This window comes from Malus domestica, chromosome 12 (genome assembly GCF_042453785.1).
Source record: "Malus domestica chromosome 12, GDT2T_hap1".
Classification (NCBI taxonomy): Eukaryota; Viridiplantae; Streptophyta; class Magnoliopsida; order Rosales; family Rosaceae; genus Malus; species Malus domestica.
Window position 1 is genome coordinate 2,334,937 of NC_091672.1, and position 20,466 is coordinate 2,355,402.

Sequence of the window (20,466 nt, forward strand, 5' to 3'; positions counted from 1 at the left end):
AGGGAGAATGTGAACAATCAGCCGGAGCTCTGATTGCTTACCTTGTCTGTTACCTCTTTCAGCAGATCCCCTAGCTCGGCGACTTGGGGGACTCCTACTACATGGTTTGTATCGCGCTTGACCAAGCCTGAAACTACAAGTAAGCTTCAAGTGACATTGATACATTACCTTGTGCATCTCCACCAGTTACAGATACCACCCCTGGATGGATGAAGAGTACTTCCAGAGAAGATTTCACATCTACCTATGAGACAGATAAGGAAAGTCAAGCTGATACCACACTCCGGGACTTAGAAGTTTCGTGGTTACGAGATCATTCTCCCACAATATTTCCTAATGTCATTTGTACTAAATCATTCACTTGTACTCCCTAAAGGAGAGCTTGAACCTATGTACTTGTGTAAACCCTTCACAATTAATGAGAACTCCTCTATTCCGTGGACGTAGCCAATCTGGATGAATCACGTACATCTTGTGTTTGCTTTCCTATCTCTATCCATTTATATACTTATCCACACTAATGACCGGAGCAATCTAGCGAAGATCACAAAAAGTGACCGTTTTCGCTACCTAGGATCTATCTTGCAAGAGAACGGAGAATTAGATGGAGATCTCAACCATAGAATACAAGCTGGATGGATGAAGTGTAAGAGTGTATCCGGCGTGTTGTGTGATCGTCGTAGGCCACTGAAGCTCAAGGGAAAATTTTATAGGACGGCAATAAGGCCAACGATGTTGTATGGCACAGAATGTTGGGCGGTGAAGCATCAACACGTACACAAAATGGGTGTAGCGGAGATGAGGATGCTTCGTGGGATGTATGGGCACACGAGAAAGGATAAGATTGGGAATGAGGATATCCAAGGTAAAGTAGGAGTAGCCAAAATTGAAGGAAATATGAGAGAAAATCGGTTCCGGTGGTTTGGACATGTGCAAAGAAGGCCTACTGACGCTCCGGTTCGAAAATGTGACTACGGGACAGAAGTTCAGGGCCGAAGGGGTAGAGGAAGACCTAGGAAAACTTTGGAAGAGACCCTCAGAAAAGACTTGATTACTTGGATCTAACGGAGGACATGACACAAAACCGAGCGCAATGGCGTTCTAGGATTCATATAGCCGACCCCACTTAGTGGGAAAAGGCTTTGTTGTTGTTGTTGTTGTTGAACGAGAATTAGGGTTATGGTTTGTCTGTTGCGTGCGATTGTCTGGTATGGAAATTCTTGAAGAGGAAAGCCCAATTGCAGAAAGATTGCAGGTCTTGGGGACGAATTAATAGAAAAAAGGTTTCAAGTGGAAAAATTATTTCAACGTACAATGATAGTTTCTTACAAATGAATAACTTATATAAAATCACCTAATTATGAAGGAAATGCATGTAAAACAAAGTTAAATAGAATTCTTCAAGTGTAGCTTGCAAAGCAGAATGTTCCATGGGATTCTCTTAATTCGTTTATTTCTTTAAAGCATTTTATATCATTCATTCATTGTGCATATCTAAATTCTCATATGCGTTTGAGAAGAGAATGTAGTGCAAAGTTCGTGTCAAGGTGATTGACGATCGCAAACATTCTACATGGAGGAGAAAAAAGAAATCCACTAGCAGGCCTGGAGAAAAACTGCCATACAACTGTCTGTCTAATAAGATTGAGTGTTGTAAGTCCCTTTTGTTTTGTTCTCTCTTGTTAGTGTTGTCCTGGCTTGAAGCCGGATGATTTTATGCCAGGCTAAAAGCAATCAGAAGGAACCAAGGACTGTTGTCGATGTGGATTCAGGTAATTTTGTTATGTGTTGTAAACTTATTATCGTATCATTAGGACAACACTTTTTGGTATTTTGTATGATATGGTGTTTAACTATATATACTTCTTTCATGGTGATGATTATGTTTTGTTGTATATTTGCGAGTTTAGTAGGCAACTTGAATTTTTTCTTTACATTTTATCCAACTTCATGAGATTAGTACACAACTTGAATGTTTTCCTTCGGATTTGCATCTTCTGTTTTCCTGCACCAATACGAAAACTTATAAGTTATGTCACCTATGAGATAAATAAGGGAGACAAAGTCAGACTAATACACTCAAATGGTTAATACATATGAGTGTAATATGTTTTCCTGCATCAGTGACAAAAATTTGTAATATATCTGTTTTCTAGATTTTCATCTCATCTTGTTTTTCTGGTATGCTCTGAGTAGTGTCTGGAAAACTAGCAGTATGATTAATTGCCTCATATGAGATGATGTTGGTGCTTTTAAGTTTTGATCATATGTTGGTGTTTTAAACACTTTTTGTGACGCGTTCATTTTGTCATTAAAGATTTTTTTTTTGGGTAACGGGGACAATATGAATGTGATTAGTAGTACATCCGACTTTGAAATCTTAAGATCCTTAACTCTCTATTGCTAAAATGTAGCACCTGCTTACCAAACCAAGGTTTTAGCTCATTTTTTTTGTGATGTTCACCTTTTTGGGTTATTTTAATTTTTAATGAACATTTGAATCTAAAAATATATCCGTCAAAGTATGAAAAATTAGACAACCAAAAACCATCCAAAAACAATACAATCACACTGTAGGAAGAAGTTAATTTTGGGTAGATGTTTGAACAAATATATGAGTTTTCTAGAGTTTTGGAATTACGTATATCTAAGTTAAATATTTTTTAACAAATCATGGGATTAAGTGTTAGATCTGCTATAAATTAGGGTTGTAGAGTAGATACTTTTACATCTGCTATAAATTGACACTACTACAAAAGGGCCCTATAGTGTCAGTAGGTGGTGTCGGTTTAATATAATATAGTGGCGGATTAGACAGTTGCGACACTAATTGAACATGACGTCGGATTTACTGTCGCTTATAAGCGTCATAAAATGTTTATGTCGCTTTTAAACCGACGTAAACATACATTTTAATAATTTTTAAATACCAGTGTCGCTTTTAAGCGACATAAAGTATTTTTTAAATACTGGTGTCGCTTTTAAGCGACATAAATTATATATATATATATATATTAAATTAAATTTTATACCCCTAAAAACTATAATAATTATATATATATATATATATATTAAATTAAACTTTAAAAAATTGGTGATCATTGGATTGACTTAAATATATATACGATTCAATTTCTTAAGTGTTATACATACAAAATAAATAAATTTAAATCTACTTAATAAATATATATATATATACACACACACCATCGAACTTGATTCGATACGAATTCTATCAAACTAATTTCGACAGTCATAAACGAAAAATCACGATTTAACGGGTATTTTAACTCCGATTTTGATGATTTTGTTACAGCTACACTCCTTGACCCTATATCAATACAATGAATGAATTTGATCTTCAATTTAAAATATTTACTCTAGTGGATACCACAAATCTTATGTTATACTTAATGAAAGTATAAATAAACTCTAAGTGTTAGTGAATCTATCGTTTTGATGAGATACGCATCCTACGAAACTAATTTCAACGATCCAACCGTCAAACTTGTTTGTATATGCTTCGAGATCGCATACGCCAAAAATCGCAAAAAACAAACATTCAGAGATCAAGTAACGGGACAAAACTTTTCGACGGTTATAAACAAAAAATCACGATTTAACGGTTATTTCAACTCCGATTTTGATGATTTTTTACAACTACACTCCTTGACCTTATATGAATACAATGAATGAACTCGATCTTCAATTTAAAATATTTACACTAGTGGATACCACAAAATCTTATGTTATACTTAATGAAAGTATGAATAAACTCTTAAGTGTTAGTGAATCTAACATTTTGATGGAATAAGCATCCTACGAAACTAATTTCAATGATCCAACCGTCAAACTTGTTTGGATATGCTTCGAGATCACATACGCCAAAAATCGCAAAAAACAAAGATTCAGAGATGAAGTAACAGGACAAAACTTTTCAACGGTTATAAACGAAAAATCACGATTTAACAGTTATTTTAACTCCGATTTTGATGATTTTTTACAACTACACTCCTTGACCTTATATGAATATAATGAATGAACTCGATCTTCAATTTAAAATATTTACACTAGTGGATACCACAAAATCTTATGTTATACTTAATGAAAGTATAAATAAACTCTAAGTGTTAGTGAATCTATCGTTTTGATGAGATACGTATCCTACGAAACTAATTTCAATGATCCAACCATCAAACTTGTTTGGATATGCTTCGAGATCACATACGCCAAAAATCGCAAAAAACAAAGATTCAGAGATCAAGTAACGGGACAAAACTTTTCGATGGTTATAAACGAAAAATCACGATTTAACGGTTATTTTAACTCCGATTTTGATGATTTTTTACAACTACACTCCTTGACATTATATGAATACAATGAATGAACTCGATCTTCAATTTAAAATATTTACACTAGTGGATACCACAAAATCTTATGTTATACTTAATGAAAGTATAAATAAACTCTTAAGTGTTAGTGAATCTATCGTTTTGATGAGATACACATCCTACGAAACTAATTTCAACGATTCAACCATCAAACTTGTTTGGATATGCTTCGAGATCATATACGCCAAAAATCGCAAAAAACAAAGATTCAGAGATCAAGTAACGGGACAAAACTTTTCGATGGTTATAAACGAAAAATCACGATTTAACGGTTATTTTAACTCCGATTTTGATGATTTTTTACAACTACACTCCTTGACATTATATGAATACAATGAATGAACTCGATCTTCAATTTAAAATATTTACACTAGTGGATACCACAAAATCTTATGTTATACTTAATGAAAGTATGAATAAACTCTTAAGTGTTAGTGAATCTAACGTTTTGATGGGATAAGCATCATACGAAACTAATTTCAATGATCCAACCGTCAAACTTGTTTGTATATGCTTCGAGATCGCATACGCCAAAAATTGCAAAAAACAAACATTCAGAGATGAAGTAACGGGACAAAACTTTTCGATGATTATAAACGAAAAATCACGATTTAACGGTTATTTTAACTCCGATTTTGATGATTTCTTTATAGCTACACTCCTTGACCCTATATGAATACAATGAATGAACTCAATCTTCAATTTAAAATATTTGTAATAGATTAGTAGTGTATGGATTTTTTTTATTAGGCTCTTATTTTCGAGTGTAGATGTAGTACTTAAACGACAAATGTGTTTTAACAATCACATTATTTATTTATTATTTTGCATTTTAATTATAACATGTTTATAGTTATTCTGTCAATTTTTATTTTCATACTTATTATAGATGATTGAATTCTTGATAATGAAAATTTTTAACTATAACATGTTTATAGTTATTATGCCATACCTAACTTGGATGATCGAATTCTTGATAATGAAAATTTCCATACAAGGGTTGGCATGGAAGAGACTCCTTTTCTTGAATCACTACCGTTGCCTACTGAATTCGTTAATCATGCCAATGCCAACGACGAGCTAACAGATAATGATAGGGAATATATATATTAATTATTTTATGTATTAATTAGATGATGTTTCAATTCATGTGGGATGATATCTTATCATAAAATTATATTTATGTTTTTTATTAAGTATTATATATAAGTTATATTTTATTTATTAAAATATTATATAAGATAAAATAATTGATTATATTTTAAATTTGGGTTACATTTGGGCGGGAATTTTCCCCCTTTTTTTTGCACGGGAAATAAATTTGGGTTACATTTGGGCGGGAATTTCCCCTTTTTTTTTTGCACGGGAAATAGGTTGGACGACTTCTTGCAGACTGTGTCAGAGTAAAACCGACGCAAACTGTTATTATTTCGACACAAAGATTTCCTATTTCGACGCTACACTAATCTATCAAGCTAACGTCAGTTTTATCCGACGCAACCCTGTCATTCAAAAATGTGTCAGACCTTTCAGTCAAAAGTGTGTCAGGCTGTGTGTATTTAGGTCGTGTTAGACCTAGTGTCGGTTTGAACCGACGCAAAGTCATCATATTTCGACGCAATGTGTTCATGTTTCGACGCGAGTTATTTTTTATCAGTTTGTTAGACATTACGTCGGTTTTGACCGATGTAAGGTGTTCATATTTCAACGCAACTTGTAGCTGCTGTCGGTATTAACCGACGCTAAGTTTTTATCCATATTTATACCTCGTCTTTCCCAGTACTTATGCGCTTCCATTTCTCTCTTATATTTCTCCTCTAGTTTACTCCCTCTCCTTCTCCCATTTCAGCCTTACTCTTTCCTCCATTTCAACCATACCCCTTCTCCTTCCACTAACTTTTGCTATGGGTAATTCTAGTGAAGATCAACGTTCTGAGGAACTTCATTTGGAAGATGAGGTGTTCGAAACTGGTTCTTTTTTTACTTATTATTAATTTCAGCTTTTGTTTTGTGTTTAAACTAATATTATGCTTAAATTGAAATTTTACATTTGTTTCCTGTTTTGTAGTTGTTGATTTTTTTTGTATTAATAAGGTATATCTTAGCAGAGGTGCGCATCCACCCTCCTGCTGAAGTGAATCCTACAGAGTGGGCTGAGTTGGTGGAATACTGGGATGGAGAAAAAGCAAAGGTAATCGTTACATGTTTATTTCGTTATGACTTTAAATTTGTCTAATAAATTTCTGTTTTTGTTCAGGAGATTACTTAAAAAAGTAAGATTAATCGGCAATTTAAAACAATGAATCATACTACCGGCACAAGATCTTTTGCAAGAGTGTGGCAAGAATTTGAATGTATTGTCCATTTTGAAGAATTGTATCTAATTTTAAATAAATGTGGTGGATGAGTTTTTGTAAATTATATGGAATGTTAGATGTAAAACATTTGTATATTATGGCACTATTTTTCTTTTGAATTATTTTTATTATTGTTTTGTTTTGGCCTATAATTGAAATTTATTATTTCGATTATATAATTTTTTTGAGTTATAATTATTTGAGAACGAATACAGAAACAGATTTTGAGTTTTTTTTTATTATTATTATCAAAGGTAGTGTCGCTTTAAACCGTCACTAGTTTGCATATTTTATTTATTTAATTGTTATCTAACGTCGCTTTAAACCGACGTTAACATCAGCGTCGCTTTAAACCGACGCTGTTTTTATTTATTTAATTGTTATATAACGTCGCTTTAAACCGACGTTAACGTCAGCTTCGCTTTAAACCGACGCTGCTTAGTGGCGGATTAAGCGAACAAACCGACACTGAAGCCCTTTAGTGACGGTAGCAATGGTGTCGCTATTCCAATTCGACATTGCACTGTTTTACGTCGGATTTTTGCCAAATTTTCGACAGAAATTGGGTTTCTTGTCGGTTTTTGTTCCGCCGGTGATAGCCTGTATTGTAGTAGTGTGATCATAGTGTGATTAAATATAAAACAAATCTACAACAACAATCAAGTTTTATCTCACTAAGTATTTGTACTTAACACTAAATCAACCAATGGTCAATTATTTCGAAAAGAGGCGTTGGCTATGTTGTAAGTGGCCAATAAACAGCGGACACTAGATCCGCAGCTGTCGGTGCCTAGCGAGTGCTGACGTGTGACACCGGCGATCTGGTCTCCCACTTGTGTGTCCAGGCATTGAGGACGATTGTAACATTCAGCATGATCGATCATTCTTTGTGGGCTTATATTAATAAAAAAGACTTTGAAGAGGAACTAATACAAATGAATAACGTACAAAGACACGTAAGAAGAAAGTGCATTTAAAACAAACTGGATCTAGCTTGGCACAAAGTTAATAGAGTTGTTCAAGTGTGGCTTGCAAAGCTGAATACACAGCACGCCAACCCTGTTGGGTAGGGTGAGCAGTGTCCCAAAAGAATGCGGATTCCGGGTTTTTACAAATGGTATACTTCTTTGCACCACTTTCATCCACACTCCCACAAAAACGCCCACTGCTTATACCAATGCAGCATGGCCTCAATGGGTTATCAAACTTTATGCTTCCTGCTCAAGAGAACAAGATGATTTCACGTATTAGCAATTCATTTGATATTTATGTGCTTGAATACTTAGATTAAGATAGGCTAACGGTTCAATAGATCCCAATGTCATTAGACATATATATTATATACTAGGAGTAATTAGGTTTTCATCCTTATTTTTACTACTCTATTGATTAAAACCTTATTACTTTTCAATTTTTGATCAAGGTCCTTTGTATTAATAATATCATTAATTATTTCAATAATAAAATATTAATTATTTCTAAATATATTCATTTAATATTAAAAATGTTACAATTAGTATATTTATATTTATGGCTAAATTTTTTATCATATATTTTTATTTTTAGTTTGTACCCATTTTTAATTTGCAACCCTTTTTTAATTTGTACCAATTTTCCTTTCAATTTTAATTTGTACCCATATATTAATTTCTTTTTGTGCCCATATTTTTTAAAGTTTTATTTGTATTGTACCCATATTTTTTTATTTATTTGTACCCATTTTTATTTTTGCTAAATGTACCCATTTTGAAGAATGTACCCATGTTTTGATACAATAATTTTTTGGTTATTTTTTATGAATGTACCCATGTTTACACACACACACACACAATAGTATATTTATATTTTAATATTTTTAATCCCACAAATTATGGTTTTTTATTTAAAATCTCATTACTATAAACAACTATAAATTTTAATTTTTAATTTAAAAAATATAGTAACGTACATAGAAATAAATTATCAATTAATTTTAGGGACTTGGATCAAAAATTGAAAAACAACAAGGTTTCAGTCAAAGATTGTGCATAAATAGGGACCGCATCTAAAGTCTCCCTATATACTACTTATATCGTACTCACCTAGATCTCCTTTGTTCTTGAACACCGACATGAACGAGGCATAAAGATCAACAATGATAAAAGAATTCTTGGTTTCTTTGTTCAACTTGGCCACAGCTTGCTGCAACAGAAGGTTGTGGAAAACGACTAGCGCGTTCTCAGTTACATTGCATTGTTGGAATGAAAATGATGCCGTCCTCGAAGGGAGACATCCCAAAGGTTGAAGAGCTGTCACAACTACTTTGCTCACTCCCAAGGCATAAATACGTTTCAAGTTCACACTTAGTTGATTCACGACTGATGTGATGAAGGGTTGCCAACCCTATAATACACAGATAATTGAAAAGCAAGAGGAGTTCAATACAAATAAAATGTAGGTTGAGTTTATGTACGAAAAAATATTTGTAAAATAACGTTGAATTGGCCAAAAAAATTCATAACATGCCTATAATATTTCTGTAGTTTTTCCTTTTGGTTTTAAATAAAAGAAATATTGGAAATGAGATAGGAAAGAGATGCGTGAAAGGGCAAAACAAAAGATAAAGAACAAAGAAAAAATAACTTAAACTGAAAATTGGTGTCATCACATTACCCCCTTCATTTGTCTGATTTGAGCTAGAGAACAAAGTTACGTAAGCCAGTATTTTCTGAAGATCATCTACCTAATCCCATTCTTTGAAGTGCTTACGTACCAGCTTCCATGATCTTTCCTTTTTCCAATAAAAAATTTTAATCGTTTAGAAGAGGTTGATTATCTTGGTGGCTAGGGTATTCTTTTTCAACTTTTTGTGTTCGGAGTACAAATTCTTCTCCCTCCCTTAGTATAAATTAATGTAGAATATCGTTTGTAGTAAAAAAATATTCACTATCCCTTTATTTATATTATTTTTTTTATTTTTACTAATAAAATTTCAAACGCTAGATCTCTAGATCTCTAACCTACTCATACTCAACACCATACCCAAAGTGAAAATATTTATAAGCCAAAGTGAAAATTTATATGTACAATATGTAGAATAATAACATAATTATAAAGGTTCTTTACAAATACACTTGTGTAACTCTTATTTTTTTCAACAAGTCCACCAATTCTTTTACTTCCAACTAAAATCTAAAATACAAGTAAGATGTCATGTAACAAAATAATTTGACCTATTATTAAAAGTTAACTTGCCACCATTCTTCAATCAAACTCACATTAAGGGAACTAATAACTAGGGACTATGTTACTAGGTCAACAATTGTTCGAGAGTGTAATTTTTGCAATATTGCTGTCACTATATTGGACAAATACCCTATTATTTTTTAAACGAAATATTGATTCTTGATGATTTTGTTTGATAAAAAAATGTTAAACGTGCTAACCTGAACAGAGCCATTTGTCGCGATATAAGTCCCGTAGTCGTTGCCGGGACCGGTGACGAGGGCGACGGAGGAGTGAAGATCTTTGGGAGTGAAGATGGAGCCGTTTTCTATGAGCTTCTGAAAGAAGTCAATCTGGGTTGTCATGTTGGGATCCAAAACCAAGGTTTTAAAAACACCTGTGCCTCCATATGCGAAATTAACTCCGTACTTCAAATGATTGATCCCGACTTTTCTAAATCTGTATGGTATTGGAGACTTCACTCCTATAAACCTAGCTGCAATATCATGTGTGTTAGAAAATCATAGAGAGAAATTGTAATCAAATATTCGAGAACTTATAGTGTGGTAATAGAATACCGCATCATTGTACAACAAATCTATGCATATTATAACACGTAGATTGAGTATTAATATTATAATTTGAAATATAACCTCATCAATTTATTCACGTGAATTGGTTAACCAAGTGCACAAAACATATTCAAGGGCTTTCTCTAAATTATGGCTTTTAACATATTCAGTAATTAATTTTGAGTCAAAGCTGGTTACCACATTCAATTGGACTTGGGTAACTAGATGGAGAAGAACTTATAGGAAAGGAGAAAAACATATGGGAAAATGTTAGGGAGATCACATTTTATATTATAGTTGATATATATTATCTAATGTTGAAGGTGATGTATACATGTCATGTTAGTTAATGAATTTATCAAATTGGATGTTGGTTGCATGCAACACTTGCCACAAGAGGTAATATGCTAATATGGTTTAAAAATGTAGTCTCTTTAACATTACTCAAACTTATTATGAATTTGTCACAATCATGTTACGACAACGTAGTAGACTATTCTAGTAAAAAGATTGCATGGCGCCAAAGTTAATGGAATTTTTTAATTACTGGACACACGCAACATTTTAATTATCTTTATGCTAAAGGACAGAGTTATTGCTTCACAATACAACTGTAGTACATATTAGATTGATCAAAGTGAGAAAATGAACAAAATTATAACTGTTGGAAGGAACATAAAGTAAGTTTGAATGGTTTTACGACTTTAAGGGACAATGGGGACAGATTTAGGATAAGGAAGGTTCAAGCAAAAAAGGTAAAGAATTAACACAGAAAATCATGATTAAGAGTCAATAATGCAGATGAAAAATATCCAAGACTCCAAAAGGTTGAGCTAGCTCATGTGATAAGGTAAGAATTTACATGATGGTGACCTGACATGTGGATTAAAAGCAAACAATAAAAATAAAAGAGGTATTCATCAATTTCCCCCTGAACTTGTGACTATTGGCCAATTTCTCTCCTCAACTTTAATTTTGGCCAATTTCCCCCTTCAACTCTCATAATTAGTCAATTTTCCCCCTCAACTTTAATTTGGCAAATTTCTCCCCTCAACTCTCATAATTAGTCAATTTGCACCCTACTATTAATTCCAATTTCCCCCTCAACTCTCATAATTAGTCAATTTGCACCCTATTATTAATTTTTTAATTTGATCATAATTAAACAAGTGTGTGTAAAAAACTAAATAAGATGTATGTTAATCATTTTCCTATGTCTTTATCCTATTACAAATAGATTAAAATTTAAAATTTTACAATTTATCATAGATAGTATTATTAGTCATAATAAATCAGTATGGAGTAATTTTATTTGATTTTGTACTATACAAAATTGATAACAAAAAGGATTGATGTGTACATTTTTGTATGCGAATACCATTTTCTTTATAAAAGTGAAAGCTAAGTTCAAGTAAATTGCGGAGAATCGAGCTTTAGTGCAAAAATGGCTAGTCAATTCATAATTTTCGACTCTTTATTAATAACCCATTTTATTGAAATAGGTCTGATCCATGAGTTTAGGATTATTATTTCTTCTTCTACATGCTTTAAACCCGATTCATAACTTTTTCTTATAATCAACCCATATCACATACTAATTGTATTATGTTTTTATACATTTTACCTTATATTATGCAGGTGAGTTTATGTTAATTTTAGTACTTTGTTGGAAGTTATTAGAAAGATTGAAAGAAAAAAAAAGAATAGATGGAAAATTAAAAAAAAATTAACAGTAGGTGCAAATTGACTAATTATAAGAGTTGAGAGGGAAAATTGGCCAAATTAAAGTTGAGGGGGGAAATTGACTAATTATGAAAGTTGAGGGGAGAAATTAGCCAAAATTAAAGTTGAGGGGGTAAATTGACCAATGGCTTATGAATACCTCAAAATAAAAAGCTTACCCAATAGTGCAACAATATTACAGATTAAAAGAAAACCATCCAAAGAGGCCATTATTGTAAGAGGAACCCACCACCGCTGTACCATTTTACAGCAATAATATATCACTAAAGAGAGCACTAAAGCATAGGTTCTAAACAAAGAACTGAGCAAAGAAAAAGAACAGTATGTTACTTTTACTCTTTGCACCAAAAAGCAGAGAATTGCACATGATTAGAGAGAATAAGAGAGGAGGGTTGGTACCAAGGAAATCGGTGAGGACGCGGCCATCGGAGAAACGGCCACTGGGTTTTCCCGGGAATGTGATTCCATAGGGTTGTTTCCAAGAAGTAGCCACTGATTTTCTGTTGTTTCCTGTGTCAGCATACGAGTCTCCAAAAACAAATAGCTTTGTCGGCCGCCAATTAAATAGGTGGCGATGTGTGTGGTGGTGGTGGTGGTGGTGGTGGTGGTGGTGAGCAGCTGAAACTAGCACCCCTTTTTGTCCTACAACAAAACAAACAAAGACAGGTAATCAATTTGGGAATAAATTCTTTCACCCATTTCTACTTATGCACAACCTCGTTTATTTCTAATCTTTCGATTTAATAAACCGAATGATAGTCAATTGACATAAATAAACAGAATGTGCATAAGAAGAAAAAAAGTGAGCGTCAACCATTTCCCTCAGTCACGTAGTATTAACTCATATGTATGCAGACCTGAGAGGAGGTAAAAGAGAAAGAGAGTGGGGAGGAGGAAGAGGGTTGGAGGTGATTTCATGGTAGACTATGAAAGAAAGAAACTTTGATTTGCTGAAAGAGATGTAATTAAGATGGAGTTGGAGATCATGCACCACTTGAATTTAATGAAGATATGGAAGGAATGGAAGAAATCAGTGCTTTATATAGTCGCTGTTGACCTGTGGCTGATGATAAAATATGTGAATGTTTAGGGGTGATATTGCAATTTGCATTCTTTTATCAATTTTTTCTCGGTCCAAATAAATAAAGCCAAATCTCATAATTCCAAGAAATTGGTGGTCCAAACTCTCAATTTTCCAAAACAAAAGAAGAATTTCATTGGAAAATACACATTATGTATAAATTTCTTATAAAATTTCCAATTAAAACTTGAACTTCTTCAGGCAATACGAAATCCGATATAGTATTCTATAGTGCCTCTTTAATTATGCATATTTCCAAACTTATTAAAAATACATGATAAGTTAACATGTATCACGTAATATGTCATCATACAAACAATAACAAAAACAAGATGATAAATCTGCCTAATAATATTCCTGTGCGCTGTAATCTGTCAAACAAGACGGGGCCGGCTTGGTAAAGGTCTTCTAGTGAATGACCCTCCTGGATTCCTCATCAAGAAAAGATGAATAAAATATCTTTTTAATGTAGGTTAATGATAAATTTTAATTTTCCTTTCGTAGTTGTAGAAGGGTTTAAAGTTTGAACACTGGTATTAGGACTCATCTATTTGTTTTCTACGTTTCTGCTCCACAACGTGAGACTATTGTAAACTATGTCATATAAACTTAAAAGAGGCACAATACTTCGGTTCATACATATAAATACATATTCTTTTTATATTACAATATGATAATATTTCACTATTGAAATGTTACAATTAAAACTATTTATTTATTACAATTATTTTAGTTTAGGGTATAGAAATATATAGTTGTGTACTGCCTGCAAAAATTATGGCTGCGTTGCTATAAAGGAAGGTGAAATTCGAGGTCTTGGATATGTTAAAAAGTAGAGATTTTTCATTGTGATTGGAATACGGAATAGTACACCACGTGTTATTATATAAATGATGAGATATGTGTGTTAAAAAGTTTATAATTTAAAAAATAACTTTTTTTTAACACTTCCAATAAAACAAGTGATGTATCATCCGTTTTCCCGTTATAATGAAAAATTTCTCGTTATAAAGTACCCTTTTGGCACTTTTGATTGGTGAGATTGCACATTGTTTGCCATTGGTTTTAGCAACTGACGTGTTTTTGTTTTTTGAAGCAAAATATTGGTCAAGGAGCTAATTGTTAACAATCATACAAACCCACAATATAAAAATCCCAGAAACTAAATGAGTACAGATGATATAAGCCAGCAAATCATTGGTCAACTAAACAACTTGTAGCTAACTCTTCCCTTTTGGCACTTTTGATTGGTGAGATTGCACATTATTTGCCATTGGTTTTAGCAACTAACGTGTTTTTGTTTTGTGAAGCAAAATATTGGTCAAGGAGCTAATTGTTAACAATCATACAAACCCACAATATAAAAATCCCAGAAATGGAATGCGTACTGATGATATAAGCCAGCAAATCATTGGTCAACTAAACAACTTGTAGCTAACTCTTCCACACAAATTGGAAGAGTTGTACTATCTGAATAATAATCAGTCTCTCTTGAAATCTCAACGCAGAAATTTTGAAAATGAGAAGCAAGCTTGAAGATTTCATCATCACTCCCATCGTAACCAACACGCACCATACACATTAGCATTTGACACGTGTTTTTTTCCACTTAACCACAGTTAATTTTTTTTTCAAAATTGGAAAAGCAACATTTAATATTAAAGTTAACCAAAGTTAGTTGAAATAACACGTGTCAGATGGTGATGCGTATGGTGAGCATACATTATAGTTATTATGGTGAGCAAAAATGTCTACCTGATATATACACTAAGTGGGTGGGTGAATAAATTGATTAAAAACTCGTCATTCTAGATATTCGAACCTAAGACCTCTCACTACAAGTGAAAAGAAATACAACCAGAACGTAGTACTAATTGGTAAACCGTCAAACTTATAAATCTTCCCTCAAACTTCTCTGCGAAACATCACCTAACCACTAGAGATGGTGCAGGCAGGTTATTTAAAGCAACTGGTTGCAGGGATGGATGGACCTCCAAACAGCGCACTTGGGCAGTCACAGTTACAAGAATGGAGTCCAAATAGTTTACTTGCGGATCACTGCTTTACGGCTCAAGTGTCATTTTTATGCAGGTTTGCTAGGGAGGAAACACAAATAAATTTCTTTTACGTCACAACGAGTAATTAAAGGTGTCGAATTGAGACGGAAAATCAAATGCAGACACTTCTGCGTAATCGTATAGCAACAGAATCGAATATTTTGCACAGAAAATCGAAAGGAATTTACTATTCCTCGTCAATAACTTCATTAAAGGTCTAATTGTACAGCATACAAAAAACATTTTACAATTTCAAATAAACACAAGGTTTCATGGTAGGCTTGCTCGCTCGCTCTTCGCGCCTGCGCTTGGTCATCTCTGAGAAGAGGAAGATGGCCATTAGGGTATTTTCAGTGGTAACTAGGGGCAGCACCCGACCTTCCATTTCGAGCTTTCACGATTTCATCAACTGCTTTCTTATATAATCAAGGACTGCATCCACATTCACTGTCCAAGCAACTTCAACAGGGGAATAGCCTGTCCATGGATTGCTTGTATTCCATCTGTAACAGTGTAAAATCATTACACTCGTAGAGAAGCATTTGCGTAAAATAAGAATTCATAAGAGCACGCTAATCTGCACATACTTTTTTAGTCCTTGATCCATCAGTGTATGCCCGGTGCAGATACCCTGAGTCTCAACCCTCACAACGCCCTTCTTGTACGTAAAGAGATCAGGACGGACTAGTGCTACGAAACTGACAGGGTCATGAAGGAAAATCCCTGAAACATACGGCAGAGAGTCATTTAGATAGAACATCAAATAAAAATAGAAGGACAAGAAGTTTTGAACCGGTAAGTACAGGGCTATATTTTAAGTTTACCATAAACACCATCAGATTGCACATGCCAGTCTCTGTAGAATTTGCATGTGTCGCATATGAGCTGAGTATGCTTTCCTTTGGATTGCCGCAGTTGAAGGAGGTCATCATCTAAAACCACAATACGATAATCGAGTCAGTTAGGACGCCACAGTTCCAGCGAATAGCTCATGAGAATATGGTCTGGAAAGTTAAGCAAACTGTAAGCTGGAAGCCTGGAAGTTGAACCTGTAAATTTCACTTGGGTCGTAATGTTTATTCCAACAACGGTAATGTTAGCCCCAGACGTAAACACAACATCTGCTGCTTCTGGATCTCCATAAATCTGCAAGTCAGAAATTGGATTCTTCATGTCCACACTATTGAGATAAAACCGACAAGTAAATGTAAACAGTGTTCAACAGTTAATGGCAGTTATGCAAGTATACAAGTGAAAGCAAGCTAAGATCCTAAGAGGGATGAAAACAAATACCGCAATTTTTTCAGGAAAAAAGTTACTTCTAAATAAAACATGAAATAATTCGGTGAAGCGTTATTTTTACTTGTTGGATGCACGGTGGCACATACATTTGCTTCTGCAGCAGGATTTACATTTCCAAGAGCGAAGAAGGAACCACCAAGTACGACCACCCTTTTCACCTTTTTCGCGAAAGTAGAATCCCTTTTGACTGCCTGAGCAAAGAAACATCCGCATAATAAGTAAAGATATAAGTCTCAGAAGCTCCGGTCAACACCAAAACAAAGAAGTAAAAAGGATTCTTCAACTTACCAATGCTAAGTTTGTCAAGGGACCTAGGGCCAGTATAGAAACTTCACCAGGGTATTCAGAGACCATATCAACTAAAAATTCAGCAGCATTCTTCTCAATTTTCTTTGTTTTTGGAGGAGGTAGATGCAAGTTCCCCAACCCATCAGAACCATGTATAAAGTCGGCAACACATGGCCTTCCACCCTACTTCCACAATAAAACATGGTTGCGATAAACAAAACGAAGTTACTTATTAGCTTATTACAAAACTAAAGGAGGTGGCATAGGGCTTAAATGAAACAAAAGGGCCAAAAAAATTCCAACGCACAAATACAAAGGCGTAATGTTCAGAGGAATGCTCGAAGATTAACCTAAGTTCTAGGCCAGTTAAAGGAATACATATCAAAATATTACCTTTAGAGGCTCAGGACTTCCCTCCGCCACAGGTAAACCTGGATGCCCTGCGATCTCACACTATTCTTTTGCACGTTAAGAACAGTAATTGATCACGAACATACTAAAAAAACAATGGGATTGACAGACAGACCCGAAGTCATTACAAGAAGATGGAAATCAAAAGATATGAGCACGTACCAGAAGCAAGGCATTGCGAGTGGCATCTTCTGTGGTGACATTACCAAATATTGTTGTGAAGCCCAAGATTTCCAACTCCGGTGATTGAAATGCCATTAAGATGGCCATGGTATCATCTGTTGATTAGCAATAAAAAAAAGTATTACACAAGAAAAGTCGTTAAATGCTGTTATGGATTCCATAACTAATGATTTTCCCCATAACATTCAACTACTTAGTAAATGTTATTCAATGCCCATTTCTGTGTAAAAATTATGAAGTTTCTAAACCCTCAAGGGCATATTAAGACATTGAGAGTACATTCAAGGGAACTCCGACAACGCCTTCCTCCTCCTCTGTTTCTCTAAGTTCCAATTGTCTTTCAAATCTCTAAAGTTCACTGATTAACCATGAATAAGGCAATAAAACTCATTAGAACGTGAGCATCCAATCAGCAATAGGAGAGGGAGAGGCCCAAGAATATGTAAACTATGACGGCTAAGCGTCCTTTTCCGATGTGGGACAACTCTAAGCATAACTAACCCTTCCCTTCATGCTCCTCAACTCCCAGTTCCAAACTATCACTATCCAAAAATGGTAATGAAAAAGTCAAAATCACCAAACAAAAAGTGAGGCATGGACAAAGAAACGCTCCAAAATACGATCATATTCCGGATACGTAACTAATTCAATAATTAAAGATCCTCACGCTAACTCCATCACCATTTGGCATAAAACCAATCAAATATTCAGAATCGAAATCATCAATGCGGTCGATTCAATGAACGAAAAAACGCAAGCTAAGCCGAAAAGTTAGACAGTGGAGGCTACCTCAGACGTTTTTGTTTCCCCATTGTTGCTCAGCTCAAAAAAAGTTCCTCTCTTCCACAACTCAAATCATCATAAAATTCAAAAGTCAAAATTCCAGCCTGGTTACTGTTCCCGCATTTTCTCAGCAACCAAACAGAGCAATCGGAACGATCCCAAAATTCAAAAATTTCCAGGTTACTACTCGCAAATTTTCTTAGTAGCCAAACAGATCAAAAGGAACCATCCCAACGTTCAAAATTCAAAAATTCCAGCCTGGTTACTACTCGCAAATTTTCTCAGCAGCCAACAGAGCAAAAGGAACCATCAAAAAGTTAAAAATTCAAAATTTCAGCCTGGTTACTACTCGAAAATTTTCTCAGCAACCAAACAAGAAATAGGAACACTAATGCATTAAAATTTGAAAAATATCAAGCAAAATTGAAACTGAAAACTCACCGATTCCAGGGTCGGTATCAATGATGAGCTTCTCGCGCTTCAGAAGATTAGCCAAAACGCCGTCGCCTTCGACATCGACCACCACGTCGTGAGAATTCGTCATCGCTCCCTCGATGAACAAACGCCTTCCTTCGATCTCTCTCTCAGAACGATAATAACAATCCAGAGGAAACGCCTGCGAGTATTTATATAATGTGCATGTATATGCGAGTGATATATTATATCATATGCATACACATATACATACACATATATATAGCCGGAATCGGAGCTTCGCCGGACTGGAAGGAACGACGAGAGCGATGCTGCCTCGAGAGGCCTCTCGGCGAATTTATAAGTTGGTTTTGTTAGGTGCCGGATGAAGATGAGGAGACTTGTTCGTTGGGTGACCAATCAGGGATCGCCAGGTGGCATGTTTCAAGTGGATCTGATTCTCGTCCAGTCAATATGTTTGGCAAAGAGAAATGGTAAGGAGACCATCTCGTCCACTTTCTGTCATCTTAATTTTCATTTCAAGAGAATATTTAGGGGTATAGAGATGGAAGAATAGATTGGGTTTCCAACTTTTCTCTATAAAGTCCGGGGGCTCGAAATTAGGACTTCGAATGTAGAGATAAATAATTTTAATTTTAGTTATAAATTGTTACGTGTTTCTGTAACACTTGTTACTTGATGTATTTTTTACGTATCATAAATTGAGTGGACAAAATAATTTATGTGTTTAACTTGTGCATGAGTTATACTTTGACTGGACAAAACAATTGATGTGTTTAACTTGTACTTGAGTTATACTTTGACTGGAATTGTAACACCGCGTGTTTGGTGTTTGAAGTATATCTAAAAATCTCTCCAGGCAATGGTCTTCCAACTTAGTTTAGTTAGGCTTAATTTAACCAAGAAAAGGCTTAAGGCCGGTTTAGGGTGGCTTAAAGTTTTTTAAAAGCAACTTCTTAAAAGAGTTGGGGCCTTAATTGTGCTTGGTAAATGAAAAAAAAAAAAAAAAGTGTTTTTTTCTTTTCAAAATCATGGGTCTAAAACAGCAGAAAGTATAAGCAACTCTACACATTTTTCTAAAAAACACGCTTTTGCATTGGAGGTAGATGAATTATATTAAGTAATGAAACTGTCATATTAACAATCCTACCCTCATCTTTCTCTTTTGCTAAAATCACTTTTAGCACTATAGTTTAGAGGTATGCTATCCACACACCTCATTTTACTTCTTACACACCCCTTGTTAATTTCTATCCGTTGATTTTCTTCAATTCATTTGATCCGACTGTCGAAAATTAGAAGGGTGTGTGAAAAGTAAAATGGGGTGTGTGAATATCACACCCCATAGTTTATTAAACATTTACCTGCATTTTTTTTAACAACAGTTGATTCTCACAGCACAGCAAAAACAATTTTGAAAAAAAAAATACAACAACACCAAACTAGCCCTTAGCATAGTGCTTGGATTGGTTGAGTTCATCCCACAAAGTATATATAATTTTAGGTATCATTTTTGTTATGAAAAATTCTTATATGCCTGAACGGATAATCCAATAAGGAATTCAAAAAGACCAAGTGTAAGAATATGAACACAATACTCTAGCTAACTGACTTAACTTACATTGACAACAAGTTTATTTAAAATAAATTTTTGCACAA

At 34.3% G+C, this 20,466-nt stretch overlaps 2 protein-coding genes across 2 annotated transcripts; both read right to left on the minus strand.

Annotated features, from left to right (window-relative positions):
• Nucleotides 1–7,621: 7,621 nt before the first annotated feature.
• Nucleotides 7,622–13,286, minus strand: LOC114820139 (GDSL esterase/lipase At5g03610-like). Its single transcript, XM_029090519.2, has 5 exons — nt 13,125–13,286; nt 12,667–12,909; nt 10,174–10,448; nt 8,830–9,130; nt 7,622–7,965 (listed from the first exon to the last, which is right to left on the minus strand). The coding sequence occupies exons 1-5, from the start codon at nt 13,183–13,185 to the stop codon at nt 7,754–7,756; spliced, it is 1,092 nt and encodes a 363-aa protein (XP_028946352.2). The 5' UTR covers nt 13,186–13,286; the 3' UTR covers nt 7,622–7,753.
• Nucleotides 13,287–15,564: 2,278 nt separating this feature from the next.
• On the minus strand, nt 15,565–19,270 carry LOC114820102 (uridine nucleosidase 1-like). The gene is made up of 9 exons (XM_029090362.2): nt 18,814–19,270; nt 17,569–17,684; nt 17,389–17,448; nt 16,996–17,178; nt 16,794–16,898; nt 16,455–16,551; nt 16,230–16,337; nt 15,993–16,128; nt 15,565–15,908 (listed from the first exon to the last, which is right to left on the minus strand). The coding sequence occupies exons 1-9, from the start codon at nt 18,914–18,916 to the stop codon at nt 15,800–15,802; spliced, it is 1,017 nt and encodes a 338-aa protein (XP_028946195.2). The 5' UTR covers nt 18,917–19,270; the 3' UTR covers nt 15,565–15,799.
• Nucleotides 19,271–20,466: the final 1,196 nt, after the last annotated feature.